Consider the following 18622-nt stretch of genomic DNA (forward strand, 5'->3'; position numbering starts at 1 on the left):
ATTAGCCAAATGAAACCTGATTTTCTCTGATTTCTGAGTCTGTTTGGATCAGTTTATTGGGGTTTCCCCTTGTGTTCCAAGACCACATTCCTTTTATCTGTCACTCTTCCCCCAACTGTATGTTTCTCCCTCCGACTTCACCCCAGAGAGTCCACCTATGTCCGGTCCCTCTCCCGCTTCCTAAACATCCATCTTTTTCTGCCATCCCCACTCCTCCAAGTCCCATCTCTAGTTCCTTGCTTTCCTTGCAGATCAGAGGAACTAAGTCCCATTCATTTTCGCCCATGTGACATTAGGCTTACTTATTGTTCATAGCCTGAGTTGACGCTTTCATCTTCCTTTGATGTTCCTTCCACCATAGCCCATCTCTTCCACCAAAGTGTTCACACACAGCACATCATAACACACGTTTTAAATTTTACAGCAAAACAAATTCCATTGGCAAAGGTATTGGGGTTGTCAAAGACCCATAGGTACCCAACACACTTGAAAATATTTATTTTTTTTTCCATACGTTATCCATCTGCGTCCCCGCACTTTGTGAATTTCACCCTAAGGGATCTTTTTCACCAGATTATAGATGTAGATATGAACGTCACCATCAAACTTGACAAAGTACACGGAAGGCTTGGCTAGAACTTGGTAAACAATCTTGCCGATCTTTTTGGACCCGTCGCCTCTGGTGTGCTGCACGAATTTACCTATCATGATGTTGCTGTCAGTGTCTGAGCTCACCTCTGCCGGAGGAGTCCCTGGAAGGATGCGGAGGTTACCTTCTGTGTAGTCATCCAGGAGCTGATAGATGTAGAGGACCAGATCCTTCTCGTAGGTTATGTAAAACCAGGCCTTCATGATCGGCACCTGGCCTAGCACCACCCCCCTCCAGTTATCCTTAGAGCCATCTTTGCCCTCAAATCTGTGTTCTACAGCTCTGCCAACAATGGAGCTGGCGAGGTGGGCATCTCTCACCTGAGGAAACACGACTTTATGAGGCGAGACCTTAAGGTTTAAAATCCTCTCATCACTGTGGAGCTCCAGTGCGTAGACACAGTCAATTCCGTCATATTTCACCAGATAGAGGGATGGGTTTGTTGGCAGTTGACTTAGAACGATGGCCTTCCAATGGGTGACAGGCTCATTACCATCCTTCCATCCATGAGAAATTCTGCAGCCAACAATATTCCTCAGGGCCTGGGAAGAAGGGTTCTTCCTCCTCTGCTTCTGGAGGGATGGCGTGCTCAGATTCTTCAGAGTCATCGTCTTCTTCATGGCTGTAGACCTGGTGTGGTAGGCCACAGCACTCCTGGTCCGCTGTCTTGTAGCTATCATTCTGTGTTCAGGCTTCATACTTGCCCACTGCCTGGGTTTGAAGATCTTGCCTGTTTAAACCAGATTACAACACTGTTGCCTCTGTCATATATATGAGTGCCTGGAGCAATGGGGGCAGAGGGGGGGGGAATGCTGGACCAAGGCTCTTCTCTAAGAGAATTTTGGAGCAGATGAAGAAGGCTATGCTAAACAGGTTTGAGCTTCTAATCTAATTGTCATAATAAGAAGTTAGTAGGAGGGCTGGGCGGTGGTGACACACTCCTTTAATCCCAGCACTCAAGAGGCAGAGGGAGGCAGACCTTTGTGAGATCAAGGCCAGCCTGGTCTACAGAAAGAGTTTCCAGACAGCCAAAGCTACACACAGAGAACCTTGTCTCAAAAGTCAAAAACAAAAACAAAAAAAGTTCATAGGGAAATTAACAAGTGCTTTACAGGTCGGAATAACATACTCAGAGACACAGTTCTTCAGCTCTGAGGTAGTTTGCCTCTGCTGAGTAACCTCTCCTTGATTGGCTAGGTCAGTGTGGGAGTTGGCATGCCTTCCCCCCCCACCACCGCCCCCCACCCCAGTGAGCAAGCAGAACAGAAAAAAAAAATGAGCCAGAAGCCAGAATGGTGGCCACACCTCTCTTCTACCCACAAGCTCTGAGCTAGGTGGCCACATTCACAGATATCTGCCCAGGAACCTAGCACACCAACTGGCCTTCTGTATTGTGTGTGTCTCCTGACCCAGTCGCAGTTTTATTCCGTGAAGCCATTGCATCTCCGACCTCAACAAGACTCATTTGTCTGGACAATATCAGCCATTTAGAGTTAATATCTTCTAAAATGCACACGGACAAAGAGGAGCTTTGGCATTTTACTGGAATTGTGAATTAGATATTGTTAGCAAGGATAATAAACTCAGGAAATTAAGTAGCCTAGACCATCCCCCTAGCTCTCAAACATGGGAGACATTAGAGTGTACGGTTACTCACTGTACGAGGGAAACCTTTTAGCTTTCTGGGGCTACGGGGGTCCCAGTTACTTCATAAATGTATTTACCCGAAGAAAATGTGTCCTAGTTGTCAAGATTTTGTCTTCTGAAACCGGCCAGGCACCAAAGCCTGTTGAACAATTGTGGGGTTCAGGAGCTGAACTGTCTTTCACATACCACTGCGAAGATAGTGAACCCACCTTCAAGGGAGTCTAGCGCCCCCAAGTGGAATAGATGCGCAACCTCCGGCCAGTGCTCTGTGACATCACCCTAGCTCTGTTTACATCATAGACCCCCCTCTCAGGCCGGTTCCTTCCCTAGTTACACTTAGAAACTTCCAGCATCTAGGCTTTAGCTTCTCATATAGCATCCTAGAGACCCAAAATAAAATCCCTACCCAAATGGTCTGATGACCTGAGTCACATTCTGCCCAAGTAGCTCGCTCCTGCATCTTCCCCCCCACCTTCTGAGAAAGTCTCCGGTTTCTGAGTCACCAACATCCTTGATGGTTATTTTCCCAGCTCCCATCTTTCCCTTGGTTATCTTTAAGCCGTTCTTCGTATCAGAAATGTTGCCAGCCTCTTCGAGGCAGCCCACTGGCTAGCACACCAAAATTAGCTTTATCAAAACCCACAATTAGAGGAGGGCCATTTTTATTCAAACAAAGCTGGAATTTGACAGGATTAAATACCTTGTATTGAAATCAATGGCAATCATGAATTATGGATTCTTTGCAAAGAGCGAGGAAAAATTAGCTCCTGGGCCTGCTTCCAAAGTCGGGATAAACTTATGACAAACCCGATATCGACCAGTCATATTTTAGATGTCTTTAAAATTTACCAGCATTTCTGGTTACAAGGAATTTATTAGACCAAACGCAGTAAAACAGGATGAGACAGATGAGGTAATTTTATTTTTGAAATATGGGTAGACAGAATACTGGATACAGGTAAGTATGGAATTTACTTACAAATTAGAGGGCACTTTAATGGTTCATGCCATGTAGATCTTCAGATCTTCAGAAAACATCCTTTTCAGTCCCCTCCCCTGTCCCCACCACACTCTGCCCATCCTCTTCTTCCTCTTCCCAAATCATTCCCTTCTACCTTAACGTTATATATATATATATATATATATATATATATATATATATATATATATGTTTAAATTTATTTAGAACTCCCCTGTAAGTCTGGCCACTTTTCCGAATGTAACTTTTTCTTTTCCTTTGTTCTATGTCTGCTTTAAGCATCTTTTCCTTCACACTTTGAGTTTCACTCTTTCTCTGCTCTTATATGACTCCCCTGCCATTATGTGACTATTGGTCCACCGTGTGGCTGACCTCAGTGTGGGTTTAACTCAAATGACCTGACATTTTTTTTTCTTCCCCTCATCTTCCTTCTCGAGGCACCTGCTGAGGTTTACAGCCTTGGGGATTTCTTTTTAAGCCTGGAGAACACACACACACACACACACAGAGAGACAGAGAGAGAGACAGAGACAGACAGAGACAGAGAGACAGAGAGAGGCAGAGAGAGGCAGTGACTGGGGGAAGTCAGAGAGACTGACAGAGACAAACACAGACAGACAGATAGGCAGAGACAGAGAGACACACAGAGAAAGCCCATGAGAGAAAACACGTGGTATCATCTTTCCAAGAACAGTAAACAGACACAGCTTTCAAAAAATGAAGAACAAATAGGCAGTAAATACAAGAAGACTATTCTCATCATAGCCACCAATTTGAGGAGGAAAGAGTTTATCTTACTCTACACTTTCAGTTACCAGTCTGTAACTGAGGGAAATTGGGGCAAGAACTCAGGCGGGAATCTAGAGGCAGGAACAGCAGCAGAGACATCTCAGGAATGCTGAGTATTGGCTGGCTATCTATGACCTACTCAGTTTTCTCTCTTTCTCATAACAACCCAGAGTCATCTTGGTAGGGGATGACACTATCCATAGTGGGCTAGACCCTTCCACATCAGCCATCAAAAAAAGATCATTCATTACAGATGTGGACACAGGCCAATGTGATGGAGGCAGTTCTTCATCTGTGGTTCCTTCTTCCCAGGTTGAGTCAAGTTGACAATAAAAACTAACCAAGACCCCTGCATCATCATCCATGTTGATTGCCTCACTGTTGACCACTGGATGAATGGCTTAAAATGAGAGAGATTATATTAAATGTATTTCTCATCTATGTGTAAAAGTGAAGGGTTTTGTTCTCAGAAAAAAAAATGGATGGAACTGTAAAATACAATATGTTAAATGAAACAAACCAAACTCAGAAAGATAATTGTGAAATTTGGATTTTAATAAGGGACATTAAATAAAAGGAGGTATTTAGGAAGAGGAAGGGCAGCAGCAGGGTTGACGAGCAGGTGGAAAGTGAGGATAGTGGGGAGGATGAAGATGGTTAAAGGACACTATAAACCTGTGCAAAGAGTCACAACAAAGCCCAGTGAGTTACACACGTAAAGCACATTGGTATAAAGAAACAGAGTCTAAATAATGTTTTGATTAAATTGGGGATTTATAGCTTAGAGACACTATAAAGTTTATTTGTATTTTTCTTCCCACAGGTGGCTGTTGCTATTTTGAGCTTGATTCTGGTGACAGGATATGGCAAGTTGCTTCAGTCTTTGTATATCATTAATCGTCAAGAACACATGTCACTCAGTGAGCTGCTAGGCTACCACAGGGAAGGAGGTAGCTGGAGATCTTAAGGGTACATGAGGAAGGAAGAATAATGCCCCCACACTGCTATAGATGTCCAAATATTCACCCTCATCTCTGGTTTGAATGCATTTGCCCAAAAGTAATTTTCTGAAGATTAACATCCAGTGGGAATATATTTGGAAGAAATTGATTAGGTCAGGACTGATATGACCTACAAATAAAAATCAATTAATGATGCTATCATAGAAAAGGTTTAATTATGAAAGGGAGTTTGGCTCCCTCTTTTGTCTTTCTAGCCCATTGGATTCCTTCTGTGACGACAACATCTCACAAGAACGCCTTCCTCTGCTGATGGTCTCTTCATTTTGAATTTCTAGGCTCCTGAACCAGAAGTCATACAAAATCTGCTTCATTATAGACTAGTTGATTGGTGTTATCTGTTTGTCAATACAACATATATGTTTATGCCTCAGAATTGTGAGCAGCTGGGCCATATGGGAAAAACAATTAGGTTATTAGTGCTGACTAAAGACGAGATGGGTTCAGTGTGCTCTTCGTGAAAGAAGGCAGCATAGAGGGTGAGTATAGATCAGAGAGATGCAGCCCAAGGGGGACTCAGCCATCTACTGTTGGCCTTGGGAGAAATTCCCTAGGAAGAGCGCCAGCCACTGCTTTAAGCTAGTAGAACCATTTTTAGAATCCCCATTTTCTAGGGTGTAAAAGGAAACCATATTACTCTAATTTATTAAGTCTGGGGTCATTTGATACATCAGTGACCATCAACAAGGTGTAAAGGTGTGGACACAGGTTAGGGACATGGGGAGAAGACTGATCTTGGAACACACTTTGCCTTCAAGAGATGGAGACTTCTGCCCAGCAATACTGGACAATTGATCTACATTGATAAGGGTATCCCCATTGTGTCCAGATCAGTGGTTTTCAAACCATGGATTGAGACTCCTCTGAGTGCTCAAACAACCCTTTCACAGGAGTCACATATCATATATCTTATATATCAGATATTTACATTACAATTCATGACGATAACAAAATTATAGTTATGAAGTCTCAATGAAATAACTTTATGGTTGGGGAGCTGTATTAAAAGATCACAACATTTGGAAGATTGGGGACCATGAGTCCCAACCCTTCTAAAGCATGCCTGTCACACACATATGACACTGAACCCATACCTGTCTCCTATGGTCTGGAGGAATAATCCCTTTTATTCAATCAGGCAAACCCAGAAAAATCAAAACATCACCAAAAAGTTATGAAAGTTAAACAGCTGTTGTATCCACAGTCTATAAGCAGGGCATGCTGACATCTTAGACAAATGAGGTCAAAATGGAAATCACTGTCATATGATGACCATTTCCCAAATGAGAAGCAGAGGGGAAAAACCAGCTCCCTGGTGATGACATCAAGAGGAAACCATTGTCAGAACCGTCAGTGAGGATTTTAAATACCTGTCCTAAAGTCTGGATTTAAGAGTGGATGAGAAACTTCCAAAACAAAAGTAAATGCAGAATCTTGGTAAATGCAGAATCTTAGTAGGAGAAATGAGAGAAAGGCAAAGGGGAATTCACCGAATAAAAACAGACAGAAGAAGTAGGAATTAAATATATGCCTGGGCAAGATAAACAGTGAGGTGGAGATTAGAACAGGCAGAAGGGCCTGGGGAGATGGCTTACTGCTTAGGAACACTGGTTGCTTTTGCAGAGGACCAGGGTTCAATTTCTAGCACCCACATGGTGGCTCACAACCACCTGCAATTCTAGTTCCAGAGGATCTGATGGCCTCTTTGGCCAACACACACACACACACACACACACACACACACACACACACACACACACACACACACACATCATAGAGATAAATTTTTAAAAATCTTAAAAACAAACAAAAAAAACAAACAAACAAAAGGAGCCAAGTATGGTTGTATGTCCCTTTAATCCCAGCATTCAGAAGCAGGCTGATCTCTATGAATTTAGTGCCTGCCTGGTTTATATAGTGAGTTCCAGGCCAGCCCTAGTTACATTATGAAATCCAGTGTCAAAACAAAACAACAACAAAAAAGAAAGAGTGTTATATTTATTCTGGTAAGGTAGGCATCAGAGAAACTGTTTCTATAGGGAAAGAGAAATACGAAGTGTTTCGAGGATCAGTGGGCTGCGAGGAAACCCTTATTCTTTGTGTCACTACTCTATCACAGCCTCCGCAGGAAGCAAGAAGGGGAAGAGCTGAAAAGGAAACAGGGAGGCTATGAGACACATGGGGACATGGATCAGCATATCAGCAACTGAAGTAGGCAGCTAGGATGTGACAGCCTGCACCAGCCAAAGTCTCTGTCTGCCATTCCCCAGTAGCATCCAGATGTTCTCTTTTTCTTCAAGTACCACTGGACTATTCAACAAGGCAGACACTCAGGAATTACAGAACAGGGTGTGGCAAATGCCAAAGAAAAGATGTCTTGCTGGACATGTTTGTTTGATCTTGAACTCCTGATTCTCCTCCCATTACCTTAGGTGCTGACTCTACGGGCATGCACCACACCTGGCTTATGGGATGCTGGCGGTGAAACCCAGAGCTTTGTGTGAGACAAGTGAGCAAGCACTGTGTCCACTGAGCTGCATCTCCAGCCCCACAGGATATGTTCTGCTAATACAACAAAATCAAAATAGAAGTTCTCAGGGAGAGACAACAGGAGATCTCCAAATCCAGAAACATTAAAATTACACATTCACAAGTAAAGAAATAATGAAACTATATAACAGTAAAAACAAAAACAAAAACAAGGGAAACAGAGCATCAAAATGTATGAGACGTAATTATGAAGGTTAAAAGAGAAGACTTTATTTACAACACTAATTCTTATATTAGAAACAAAGAGTAGTCTCAGACCAGAAGCCTAGGTTCTTATCTACAATAGAAAATAAGAAAAGAATTAATTCAATGAAAAAAATTGTTAAAATGAACTCCAAAACACTAACATTAAAAATAAGAAATTAACAAAAAATCCAATGAAACACAATTAATTCTTTTTTTTTAAAGCAAAGAATGGTATTTTGTGTTCTTGATTAGACCAAGACAGAAAAATATAATGTCCATTCTGTTTGGTGATTTAAAAGAAGAAATTACTATGTTTTAGAGTTTATGCAGAACACTGAACCTAGTACCATAGACAAAAATTTTTAAAAAATTATTCATCATTAAAACTCTTTTTAATGACAGTGTTTACTCAACTTGTCTCTCCTATAATCTGTTTAATATCAGAAAAGATTCCCAGTGTTGCCATATGGAGATTATGCAGTGTTGAAATGGAAGCAAAGCATTGTATTCCCAACACTGACTCTGGTTGGGAACATCATTGTTTTTATCATAGGAAACTAGCACAAGATCCAAGCCCAGTTTCCCCAGGCGCTGTCCCATCTTAGAGTCATCTCTTCAGACAGCACTTCAGCTGTGTCGGATTTTTTCTGCAAAAATCGAAACAGAACTGTTTGCTGCACTGTTTGGCTTGCCGAGTTGCTTTGGAGATCCTGGACCATCAGACACAGTGAAAGTTCTCCCAGACAGCTGTCTCTCCCCTCACTCCCCACCCTCAGCCATTGAACCATAATACCAGCATCGATTTAGAGCAAAGAGGAGAAACAGAAACCAAAAAGGAAAAAATAAAAGTTGCTACTGTTTGGAGAAGAATCATGCAAATAGGCCAGGCTGGCCTTGGATTTACTATGTAGCCCAGACTAGCCTTGGACTTACTATGTAGCCTAGGCTGGATTTGAACTTGTGATCTTTCCAAGTATTGAGATTATAGGTGTGTACTACTACCCCTAGCTTTCTATCTGTTGTTATAACAGCTATGACCCCCTCATTTGCCAGCCTCCCTCAACATCAACAATAGCAGCTACAACCACATGCCAAGATAATACTGTCCTTTAACTCATCTGTCAAGGTATTTACAGAACAGAGATTCAGCAGTCTTCCTTGTTAATAGGATACACAGGTGTGGAGGGATTTGAGTGATTGTTTGAGCCAACCATACCTTAACCTGGTTCTGATATTATGACCAAAAAGAGAAGAAAAAAAGAATAAGAAAAACTGAAAAGAAGATGGCTCCAACATCAAGACTTGAACCTTAGCAGTTGAGAAGAGGGCTCACAGGTCTCAGGTAAAGGCTCTGTGGCCTACATCTAATCCCAGGCCGGAGAGGTAGGGAGGGAGGGGTCCTCAGAGCAAGATGGCTGTCAAGGCTAGTCATATTGGTGAGCTCTGGGTTTGACTGAGAAACGCTGCTTCAATGAATAAGGTAGAAGAGAAAATGGAGGAGTACCTACAATATATGCTGCACATGCGTACACACACACACACACACACACACACACACACACACACACACACGAACAAAAAAAAAGCCTTGGACTTCGAAGAAACCTAAAGGCACTGCCTTCACTGTAGAGTACATAGGAGGAAGTGGGTGTCTAAATAAGTGTTCTTTTCCACCCCCACAAAGACCAACATACCTATGAAACATCTGCCCTGGATTTATATGAGCTCTACAATCTGCAGAGGACTCACGCACATTTAGTTTAATATATTCACCCTCTAACATATTCTGGGGTTCTGTTTCAGGAACCCTGAGCTGAGGCTAGGCTGAGTTGAGCCTCACTCCCTGTCTTCCATCTAAGACAACTTTCTATTGCCGTCTACTGAGCATTGGAATCCCTGCTAAGTACCCTGCATTGCATTTCTCACGAGCCCATGCCACGAAACCAGAGAGAAGTGTGGCTTTCTTCCTCTGCCACTTATTAGCTTAGAGTATTGGGAAATTGACTCAACGTCTAAACCTCACTTCCCTCTTGTATAAATGAGCAAACCAAACAATTCCAGTTCGTCAGTTCTCCATTAGGAGTGAGCCGGAAAAACACATCAAAATGATTAGTGCAAATGTGTTTTATGAATGATAAGCAGTGTTATTCATATTATTTGTAACATTGGAAATTATTGTACCTGGAATGTAATGGTTTTATTATCGTTGCATAGATGATGTGAGGAAAGCATCTAGGATACAGTCATGCTTCCCAGTTGCTTTATTTCTGAGAAGAATTTTTTCTTTCTGCTCCATTTCTTTTATTTACCTTCCAATCCGTCTCCCCTTAGGGGATCTGGTTAGAATGGAGCTTGGTGAGAGGGGGTTATAAGATGTTGTGTTGCAGAATATGTCTACAAGAGTAAATGTTGAATTCAAATGGAAGACCCTCCATGGATACTCTGTGCTCCTCCTGAAGCCATTGATTTCTTGTGATGGCTAATCTTGGAAGAAAGAACCACAATTGAGAAGCTGCCTCCATCAGATTGGCCTTGGCTGTGTCTACCTGGCATTTCCTTGATTGTTAATTGATGTTGGAGAACCCAGTCTACTGTGGGCAGCACCACCCTATGCAGATGGGTCTAGGCTCTATCAAGGTAGCTGAATGTGAGCTTAGAAGCAAGCCAGTGAACAGTCTCTGCAGTTTCTGATCTTGGTTTTCCTTGGTGATGGACTGGAACAGGTAAGATGAAATAAAGTTTTCCCTTCCCAAGTTGGTTTTGGTAAGAGCATTTACCAGAGAAACAGAAAATCAAAATGGGATAGTTATTAAACAAAAATCACAGTGCCAGATGTGGGATGTCTTCCTCAAGTTGCTGACCAGGGAGATTCCAAAAGCCCTTAAAACATTACAGGCTGTTACCATTGCTCTTGGTGCCCACCAGAACTTGATGGTCAGGCTCTATTGCTGAAGACACTGAATACTTTGGTCACAGGTCACAGAAGGATCAGCCTGGAGTTGAGGTGGAAGCATTCTCTGTAATGGCTAGCCTTCGTGGTTCAAGAAAGTGATTTGTAGGTTGCCAGGGGAGAAAACCATCTACAGTCTTACTTGGATGTGAACCATTCAAGCTAAAATATTAGGCAAGATGTCCCACTAGTGCATTAGTGGCATGACTGTCACAGGGATAACCAGTGGCTTTCCACTTGGATACAAGGCCTGTTCCACAGGATGGAATACACACCGAGTTCTGTAAATCTAGTCAAGAACCCATGGTCAGGGTGGTCTATGCCCTATGGAGGAATCTAATACTAGTGTTTTGCTAAATATCTTGTCAAACTGCCTTCCAAATAGTCATGTTTATATCTGTAGATCAGTGCTGCACTCTGCGCTCACCAGAGAAGCAGCTTCTGACTGCCATGGGCAGAGACGCACAGCTGGACAAAGTACTGGGAATCAGTGATGTTGGACTGTTCAGATGGAAATAGGAGAACTGAATCTCCTCCTCCATGGCTCAGGGAACATCATGGAAGAGTGGGTAGAAAGAATGTAAGAGCCAGAAGATGGGGATATGGACAGCAAAAAAATGTCTTCTAGATATGACTGAGTCATTGAATCCTTAAACTCATGTGATAGTCACGGGCACAAGGCTTGGCCCCCTCAACATTTTATCATGGATGGGAGAAGCCACAAGTGTCTCCCCTCCTATAGAAACAATTTGGCAATCAACATTTATTGGGGGAGGGGTTCTAACCTGCAAGCTTAGTTTTTTCAAGATCTCCTTTAGTAAGGGTTCTTAAATACTCTAACCTCCCTTCTAGCCCACCACCCACCAGAGATGGTGGAAAGGAAAAGTTAATCAGATAAAGGGGGGGCATAGACCTGTTTAGAAATGGTTCTTTGGGGCGATTCCAATCTTCATCGTCGGGATATCAGCAGTTCAGTTCACATGAATCAGCAGTGGTAGCTCAATCTACTTGCAAACACCATTCATGAGTCACCAATGACCGTTCAACCCAAAAGAAATTGCTAAGCTCTGCCAATCAGCCTGAGTCTGAGGATGTAGCAAGGAGTTGCTGGAATATCACCGTGAGAAGTTCTTTGGTGTTTTCTGCTCTATGAAGTCATGGCAAATGATGGTCAGCGAAGAAGACAAGGTGAACCAGTATCACAACGCCATCAGCGAAGACTAGCATCGGTAGAGAGAGCCCAGTGAAGATCAGCAAAGAGTAGCAAGGCAAACCAATGCCACAGCACTGTCCACTGTCTAATGGGTTAGCCTTATACCCTTTCTAAACATCACGTGTCCTCTCCAGCAAACCATCACGTGCCCTTTTCTCAGGCAGCTTCCAGAGGAATACCATGTATCTGTTCTCAGCAAAACATCCTCTCATAAGACAGTTTCCAGAAAAAAATCACATGATACAACTGAGTCTCCAAAGAAACCAGAAATGTATTCTTCACTATCTTCTTCATCAGTGTAGACATAGATAAGTTGTTCTGCTGAATACCTATGTACTTATGTAGTTAGTTTAAACTTAGGGATCACACACACAAAAAAAGGAGGCTTGAAATAGGGGAGGGCACTTATTGAGAATGTGGTGCCAATTGAAGAGGGAATGGCATGAGAGAGGGAGCTGAGAGGGGATGATGGAAGGGATGAAGGAGAAAGCAAGGAGGAATTGAAGGAGGAGATGGGTGGATGAGGAAGTGTGATAAAGGAGGGGGTGAGGGAGAGGGATGAAGGAGGGGGATATGGAATGGAAATGACTAAAACTCATTATATAAATATATGAAATTGTCAAACAATAACAAAAACACCAAATAAAGTTTTTTTTTTTTTTTAAAGTTTAACTTTATAGAGTGTCAATCATTACACTTTAGGGCTTATTTTGTTGGATCAATTTTGTCTTTGAACCTTTCTTTTCCTTTGGGCAAACTGTCAGATGTGGAGTCTTAGCACGAGTCAGTGCAGTCCAGGGTTCTGTGAGACTGAAAAAAATCAAGCCAATAAATATCTTGTATTTAACATCAGAATCCCAGTGAGTTCTCTCCAGTAATTTTCCCTTTATCACACTCGACCCACAGTTCTTCTCAAAATGCTGGCTTAATTAAGTACCCGACACTGCTTTGGACACTCGTTCAAACCAGCAGAAGTGGGAAAAGAAACTAAAACAATAAAATTTCTTCACTCTTCACCTGGAATTTCATTTTATGATTTTGGAGATTCTACTACACTGAACAAAATGGAAAGAGTAGAGTCTGAGGTGGTGCTTAACTTAGTAAAGAAAGGCAAGTATGGCTGCAAATGGGGGGGCAGGGGTAGGCACTCAGGGCAGTTCCCCTCCTAAAGATGTGAGTAAACAGTGAGGCTGAGAATGGAGAAAACCTCCACTTGAAAACAGCTATGCCGGTGTTTATGAATACAAGAGCCTTGTATCACACCGACTGTGAACATTCACACAACTAAATCACACAAGTCTTATATGTATGTTTACACGCATCAAGTGATGCTGCATTTTTAGGGGTTTGTACAAACAATGATTGGTGTGTGACTGAAGAGATTGAGAGCCCTCACTGCTCTTGCAGAGGACCTGAGTTCAGACCCTGGCACCAACATGGTGGCTCACAAGCGTCCATTACTCTTGTTCAGCTTTTACTCTGTGCCCTTCTCCCATCTTTCACCTTTGATGTGTATACACAGGTCCATGAGGTAAACCCACTTGAGCCCTGTGGCCTCCCATGCCCTATTGACAGCTACCCCTGCTTTTCTTCCCTAAGCTGCTTCTGGCTTCTGTGGGTGTTGTATATGTATCTTTTATACATAAAAGTAGAGTAGACTCAGCTTTGAAGGTCTCACTTGGGATATCTCAAGCTAACCTGGTGAAGTGGTGGCAGGGGTTGGAATTCACTGGAGGTTCAACTGAATGGGCCCTTCCAAGGTGGATCCTGCACAGTGATGGTCCCCATTGCTCACTGATGGCTAAGAGGTTGGCAGAGACTCTCTCTGGAGCACCTCTACAGGATACATAAAAGACACATAAAAGCAGTGGAAGCACCCATATATGGAATTTTTTTTTAAAAGGAAAGGAAACAAAGAAACAAAGAAAGCTGAGCACCCTCCACATCCTCAGTGTGTCCATCTACCTCACACTCCAGCTGCTGTGCTTTCCCTGCCTTGATGGATGGTACCAGCTCAAAGGATGGGTCAAAATAAACACTTTCTGTCTTCTTTAAGTTGCTTTTGCTGTGTATTTTGTCATAGCAACGACAAGAAGGAGAATCAATATGCTTCCTCTTCGTATCAGTGCCATGCGAATTAGTGTCAGTGCCTCAGTGAGCGCTCTAGGGTTCTCTTGGCTCCCTCAAGATTGGCTGCCACTGTCAGCACAGACTCTTGATGATCTATTTTCTTTGTGAGAAACAAAACATCATGTCATTGATTAAAAAAAAATATCAAGGAGAGTGTCACATGCAGCTGTTGTAGAGTCTATTTTTGTATACCTATTCTCCACTTGATCTTAGCCAAAAGGTGGAGAAGAGATTGTATACCTATTCTCAGCAGCCCTTGTTGGGAGGCAGAGTGACTTTGAGGCATGGAGAATGTCTCAGTACTATGAGCCGCCTTCTGAATTCTATGACATCATAGACCTTGGCCCTGGAATGCAAATTCTTAGCTCAAATATCTAGCTCTTCCTTCCAGGTGTAGCTATGTCTTCAGGGTCAGGGACTTCTTGTTGTTTGTTTGTTTGTTTGTTTGTTTTATTTTGTTTTTTGTTTTTTGTTTTTGTTTTTGTTTTTCAAGACAGGGTTTCTCTATATAGCCCTGCTGTCCTGGAACTCACTCTGTAGACCAGGCTGGCCTCAAACTCAGAAATCCACCTGCCTCTGCCTCTCAAGTGCTGGGATTAAAGGCATGCGCCACCACTGCCGGGCGGTCAGGGACTTCTAACACTAGTCAAAGCTTTGGGTTTGGGTGAAAAATGGCCTCATGTTACGGGAAATTTACCTGACATGTCTATGCCTTCAATACAATTTTCCAAGCAAAATTTTTGGAAGAAAAGGTGTGATCAGATGCCAAAAAGACAACCCAAATTCCAAATACAAACTATTTGAGTATTTGTACTAACACAGCTGTGTGTGTGTGTAAGTGTGTAAAGGTACACATTTCTTTGTGTGTGTGTGTATTCATGAGGAGAACAGAGGGAGACCTTGTGTATCTCTTCATTCATCTTCCTCTTGTTTGGTTTTTGAAACAAAGTTTCTCACTGAACCCCACACTCAATGTTCCTGACTATCATGGGCAGCCCATAAGCTTTGGGATCTTCCTGTCATTACTCCTCCAGTCGTGGGTTACAGGCATGTATAGCTTTCATGTGGGTGCTGGTAATTTCACAGCAGGCACTGCTACCCACAAAGCTATCTCCCCAGCTTGCATTTTATATCATGTTTACTGGCTTGCTGGAGATCCTGTATTTCATTTATTTGGCCCATAGCTAGACACTCATTCTTGGACCATAAGTCACTCGTCGACCTTCCTAATGCTGCCACCCTTTCAGACAGTTCCAGTGTTGTGACGACCCTCAATGATAAATTTATTTTTGTTGCTCCTTCATAATTGTAATTTTGTTACTGTAATGAATCATAATGTAAACAGTTTGGAGGCTGAGGGTTTGTCACAGGGGTCGTGACCCACATAGGCTGTGAACCACAGCTATAACTGGTTGCAAGGAATATTGGAAGGACAGACAGAGGAAGACAGACAGTAGGGTCAGTCTCAGACCCCAAGGCCATCATTTTATTGACCTCCTTCACTTCTTTACCTCCTTCAATATGGAGTCATGGGAGGAGCATTTGTCATTCTGAATAAAACAAACCTCAATAGAGACACATGATGGATTGTTATTGCTACTACACATATTTTCCTCCTCCAAAAATCTACATTTTAGACATCATCAAAAGCCAAGAAAATAGGCATAAAGATCTATCTGTGTGAGATACTGTTCATTATTCATTTTGTTTACCTGTGCCTAGACTTTAGATGACTGCAAACATTAGTCATTTGAGAAATCCACTTCTTCATATTTTGTTTAAGAAAAAAAAATCAAGCTAAATGGAACAATAGAGATAAGAGTCCACAAAATGGGTTGTGTGTTTAAAGCTCTTAAAGAAAGCTGTCATAAAACAAAGTATGTTAACATACCTCAGCTGACTCAGAAGCAAACAGGTGAAGACCATAGGAAGCCTCATGCAAGAACAACAGGGATGAAGGTGTGTTTTCCAGGCAAGGAGACAGAGCAGAGGATCCTTCCTTGGGCTAGTTGAAAGTAAAGAAGCAGGTGGCTCTCCACCTAAGTCATTGCACACTGAGCCAGCTTGTGAAGTTCTGGATCCTTAGAATCTCCAGTGCCCAAGGTTGAAATGCAGCTGTCCTCCCAATCCCCCCAGGAACAAGCAGCACTTGTTCCAGGGAGAAGTGCTTGAAGGCTTCATTCTTTGAAGCCATCTTCTCTGAAGTGCAGATCCTCAGTTCTTTAGCAAGAAAGGCATCTCGTCTTCGACCTTGTCATCTTTCCAAATCTGCCATCTCTGTGAAGCCCCGCCTCAAAGATCTCAGTCAGGGGAATCTGGCATCCTGAGCTGATGTTGTGAACAGGTTTCCTAACATCTCACCTCAGCAGTTTTCAACAGATTACCTGTGCTTTATCTAGAGTGGAAAAAGAGACTCAATTCTTGCTTATCTGCAGCCCTGGAGGTAGTAGGTGCTCATAGAGAGATGAGCATGTGAAGGAATTATAGACATGAAAGTGCTAATCTATCCTCAGGGGCAATCTTCTCTAATTTTTTAATATAATTTTTATCATTAAATTAAATAAAGTAAGTCAATATCCTAGACAGGGTGAGTGTCTGGCTTATGTATCAGACTCTCTCATCCCCAAGGTCCTAACTCCTGGCTTCTCAGGCTGCGATGTCCATTGGAAGTAGAGTCATTGCATGTGTAAGTAGTTATAACAGCCACACTGAAGTATGTTGGGTCTCTAATCCAATATGATCATCGACTATATCAGAATAGAAGTGTTTTGGGGCTGAATGATAGGCAGGATGGGTGGGACCTGCTGTTAGGCTGTGGTTGACTGGGAGCTGATTTTATTTCTCAAACAGGAGTTTGGGCTTTAGCCCGAGGTTCTAATGAGCAATGGAGAATTTTATCGGGGAGTTCCCTTCAGGGATCATTCAGGATGATCCCCTGGGGCTGCACAGAGGAGGACCTAGAGGAACTGAAGGGGCTGTCAGCCCAGGCAACATGAAAAGCTGTTGGCTCCACAGAAGGCGCATACTGCAGAATGGAGACAGTGACTTGAGCAGTTAGTGTAATGTATCTGAGCATCCCCCACCCCACAATACCTCTCTTTGCATCTGAGCATCCCCACCCAGACGCTACCCTTCCGCTCACATAGCTCTTAGTCTGCAACATGCAGCTCTTACACAAACAAACCATCAAAACCCAGCATGAGGAAAAAGATATCATTGCACTAAGAAACAAATACCACACATTACACAATGGATGGTAAGATGCTTCACAACTGAATTGATGCAAAACTGAAATAATGTCATTTAAGAGTCAGGAAACATTGAACTGGAGAGATGGTTCAACAGTTAAGAGTGTTCACATCTCTCCCAAAGGACGGGGGGGTTCAAGTCCCAGCACCTATATCAGATGGTTCCCAACTATCTATAACTCCAGCTCTAACGAGATCTGATGCCCTCTTCTGACCTCGGTGGGCAACTGCACATGGATGAACATACATACATACATACATACACACACATACATGTAAGTAAAAATAAATCTAAAATAGTCACTCAACACTTAAGTTCACTTCAATTTTTTGTAGCTTCCCAGTTTCTCTCTCCGGAGCACTCCTGTATTCTTTGAGGACAGATTACGGCACAAGCTTCTGTAAACCTCCTACGGAGCCCATCTTTGAACCAGTTACACACAGCAAGTGGTAAGTGCACATACTAGAAATGTTGTAAGGGGCCAACTGTCAGACCATTTGAAGAGCAGTAAGTTTCAGAGGGTCATGGTGTAGTTGCATCTTGTAAGTGAAGAAGTTGGACATTTGGGAGAACTCTTGGAAAAGGGAGACAGGTGTTAGGAACCGCAAGGAGAAACAAATTCCCAAGAAAGCCCCCTTCTTTACTTTCAGCTCAAAGGACACAGTATCTGAGATATATGGACGTTATTTGCATAATGGACCATCTATCACTCCTGGGCTTAGAGGAAGTCACAGGCATCTTGGCCTCTCTCTCCTCTCTTTGTCTTCAACATCAGCCTCACTTGAGGTTGTATAATCACATCTCAATTTTGGTTCAAAGCTCAGGAGCAGCTTCACCGTTATTATTGATTTTTTTTCTTATAAATTTCTCTTCATCAGAAACTTAAGTAGAAACTGACAGGTTGAGTCCTGTCAGGCAGGATGGGTGGGATGATGTCAGGCTATGGCTGACTGTGACCTGATTTTTGTTTCCCAACCAGGAGTTTGGGCTTTAACCTGAGGTTCTAATGAGCACTGGGGAATATTCATTGGGGAGTTCACTTCAGGGATCATTCAGGATGATCCCCTGGGGGTGCATAGAGGAAGACCTGGAGGAGGCTGTTGTCATGGAGGCTGAGATTAAGTCTCAAGTGTTTATGGACTCCATCACTGAGATGAAATCAGCTGTAGAAATTTGAACATTGTTTTTTATTGCACACACACTCACACATGATTTTTTAGTTGAAAATTTTTATTTCATATTTTATTATGAAATCACAGTA

The 18622-nt window shown here is 42.6% G+C and overlaps 1 protein-coding gene and 1 long non-coding RNA gene across 2 annotated transcripts; both read right to left on the reverse strand.

Annotated features, from left to right (window-relative positions):
* Positions 1–487: 487 nt before the first annotated feature.
* On the reverse strand, positions 488–2454 carry LOC110294830 (Y-linked testis-specific protein 1-like). Its single transcript, XM_021163320.1, has 2 exons — positions 2374–2454; positions 488–1379 (listed from the first exon to the last, which is right to left on the reverse strand). Exon 2 carries the CDS (start codon positions 1345–1347, stop codon positions 553–555), a length of 795 nt encoding a protein of 264 aa, XP_021018979.1. The 5' UTR covers positions 1348–1379; positions 2374–2454; the 3' UTR covers positions 488–552.
* A 10251-nt stretch (positions 2455–12705) lies between these two features.
* LOC110293863 lies at positions 12706–14183 on the reverse strand. Its single transcript, XR_002377873.2, has 3 exons — positions 13948–14183; positions 13681–13818; positions 12706–12792 (listed from the first exon to the last, which is right to left on the reverse strand). It is a non-coding gene; the product is annotated as an uncharacterized LOC110293863 (long non-coding RNA).
* Positions 14184–18622: the final 4439 nt, after the last annotated feature.

The sequence above is a fragment of the Mus caroli genome, chromosome 5 (assembly GCF_900094665.2).
Source record: "Mus caroli chromosome 5, CAROLI_EIJ_v1.1, whole genome shotgun sequence".
NCBI classification, from domain to species: Eukaryota; Metazoa; Chordata; class Mammalia; order Rodentia; family Muridae; genus Mus; species Mus caroli.

What these genes read in the sequence shown, in the direction of transcription:
- LOC110294830 (XM_021163320.1), bottom strand. Translation starts at nt 1,347, where the DNA reads ATGAAGCCTGAACACAGAATGATAGCTACAAGACAGCGGACCAGGAGT.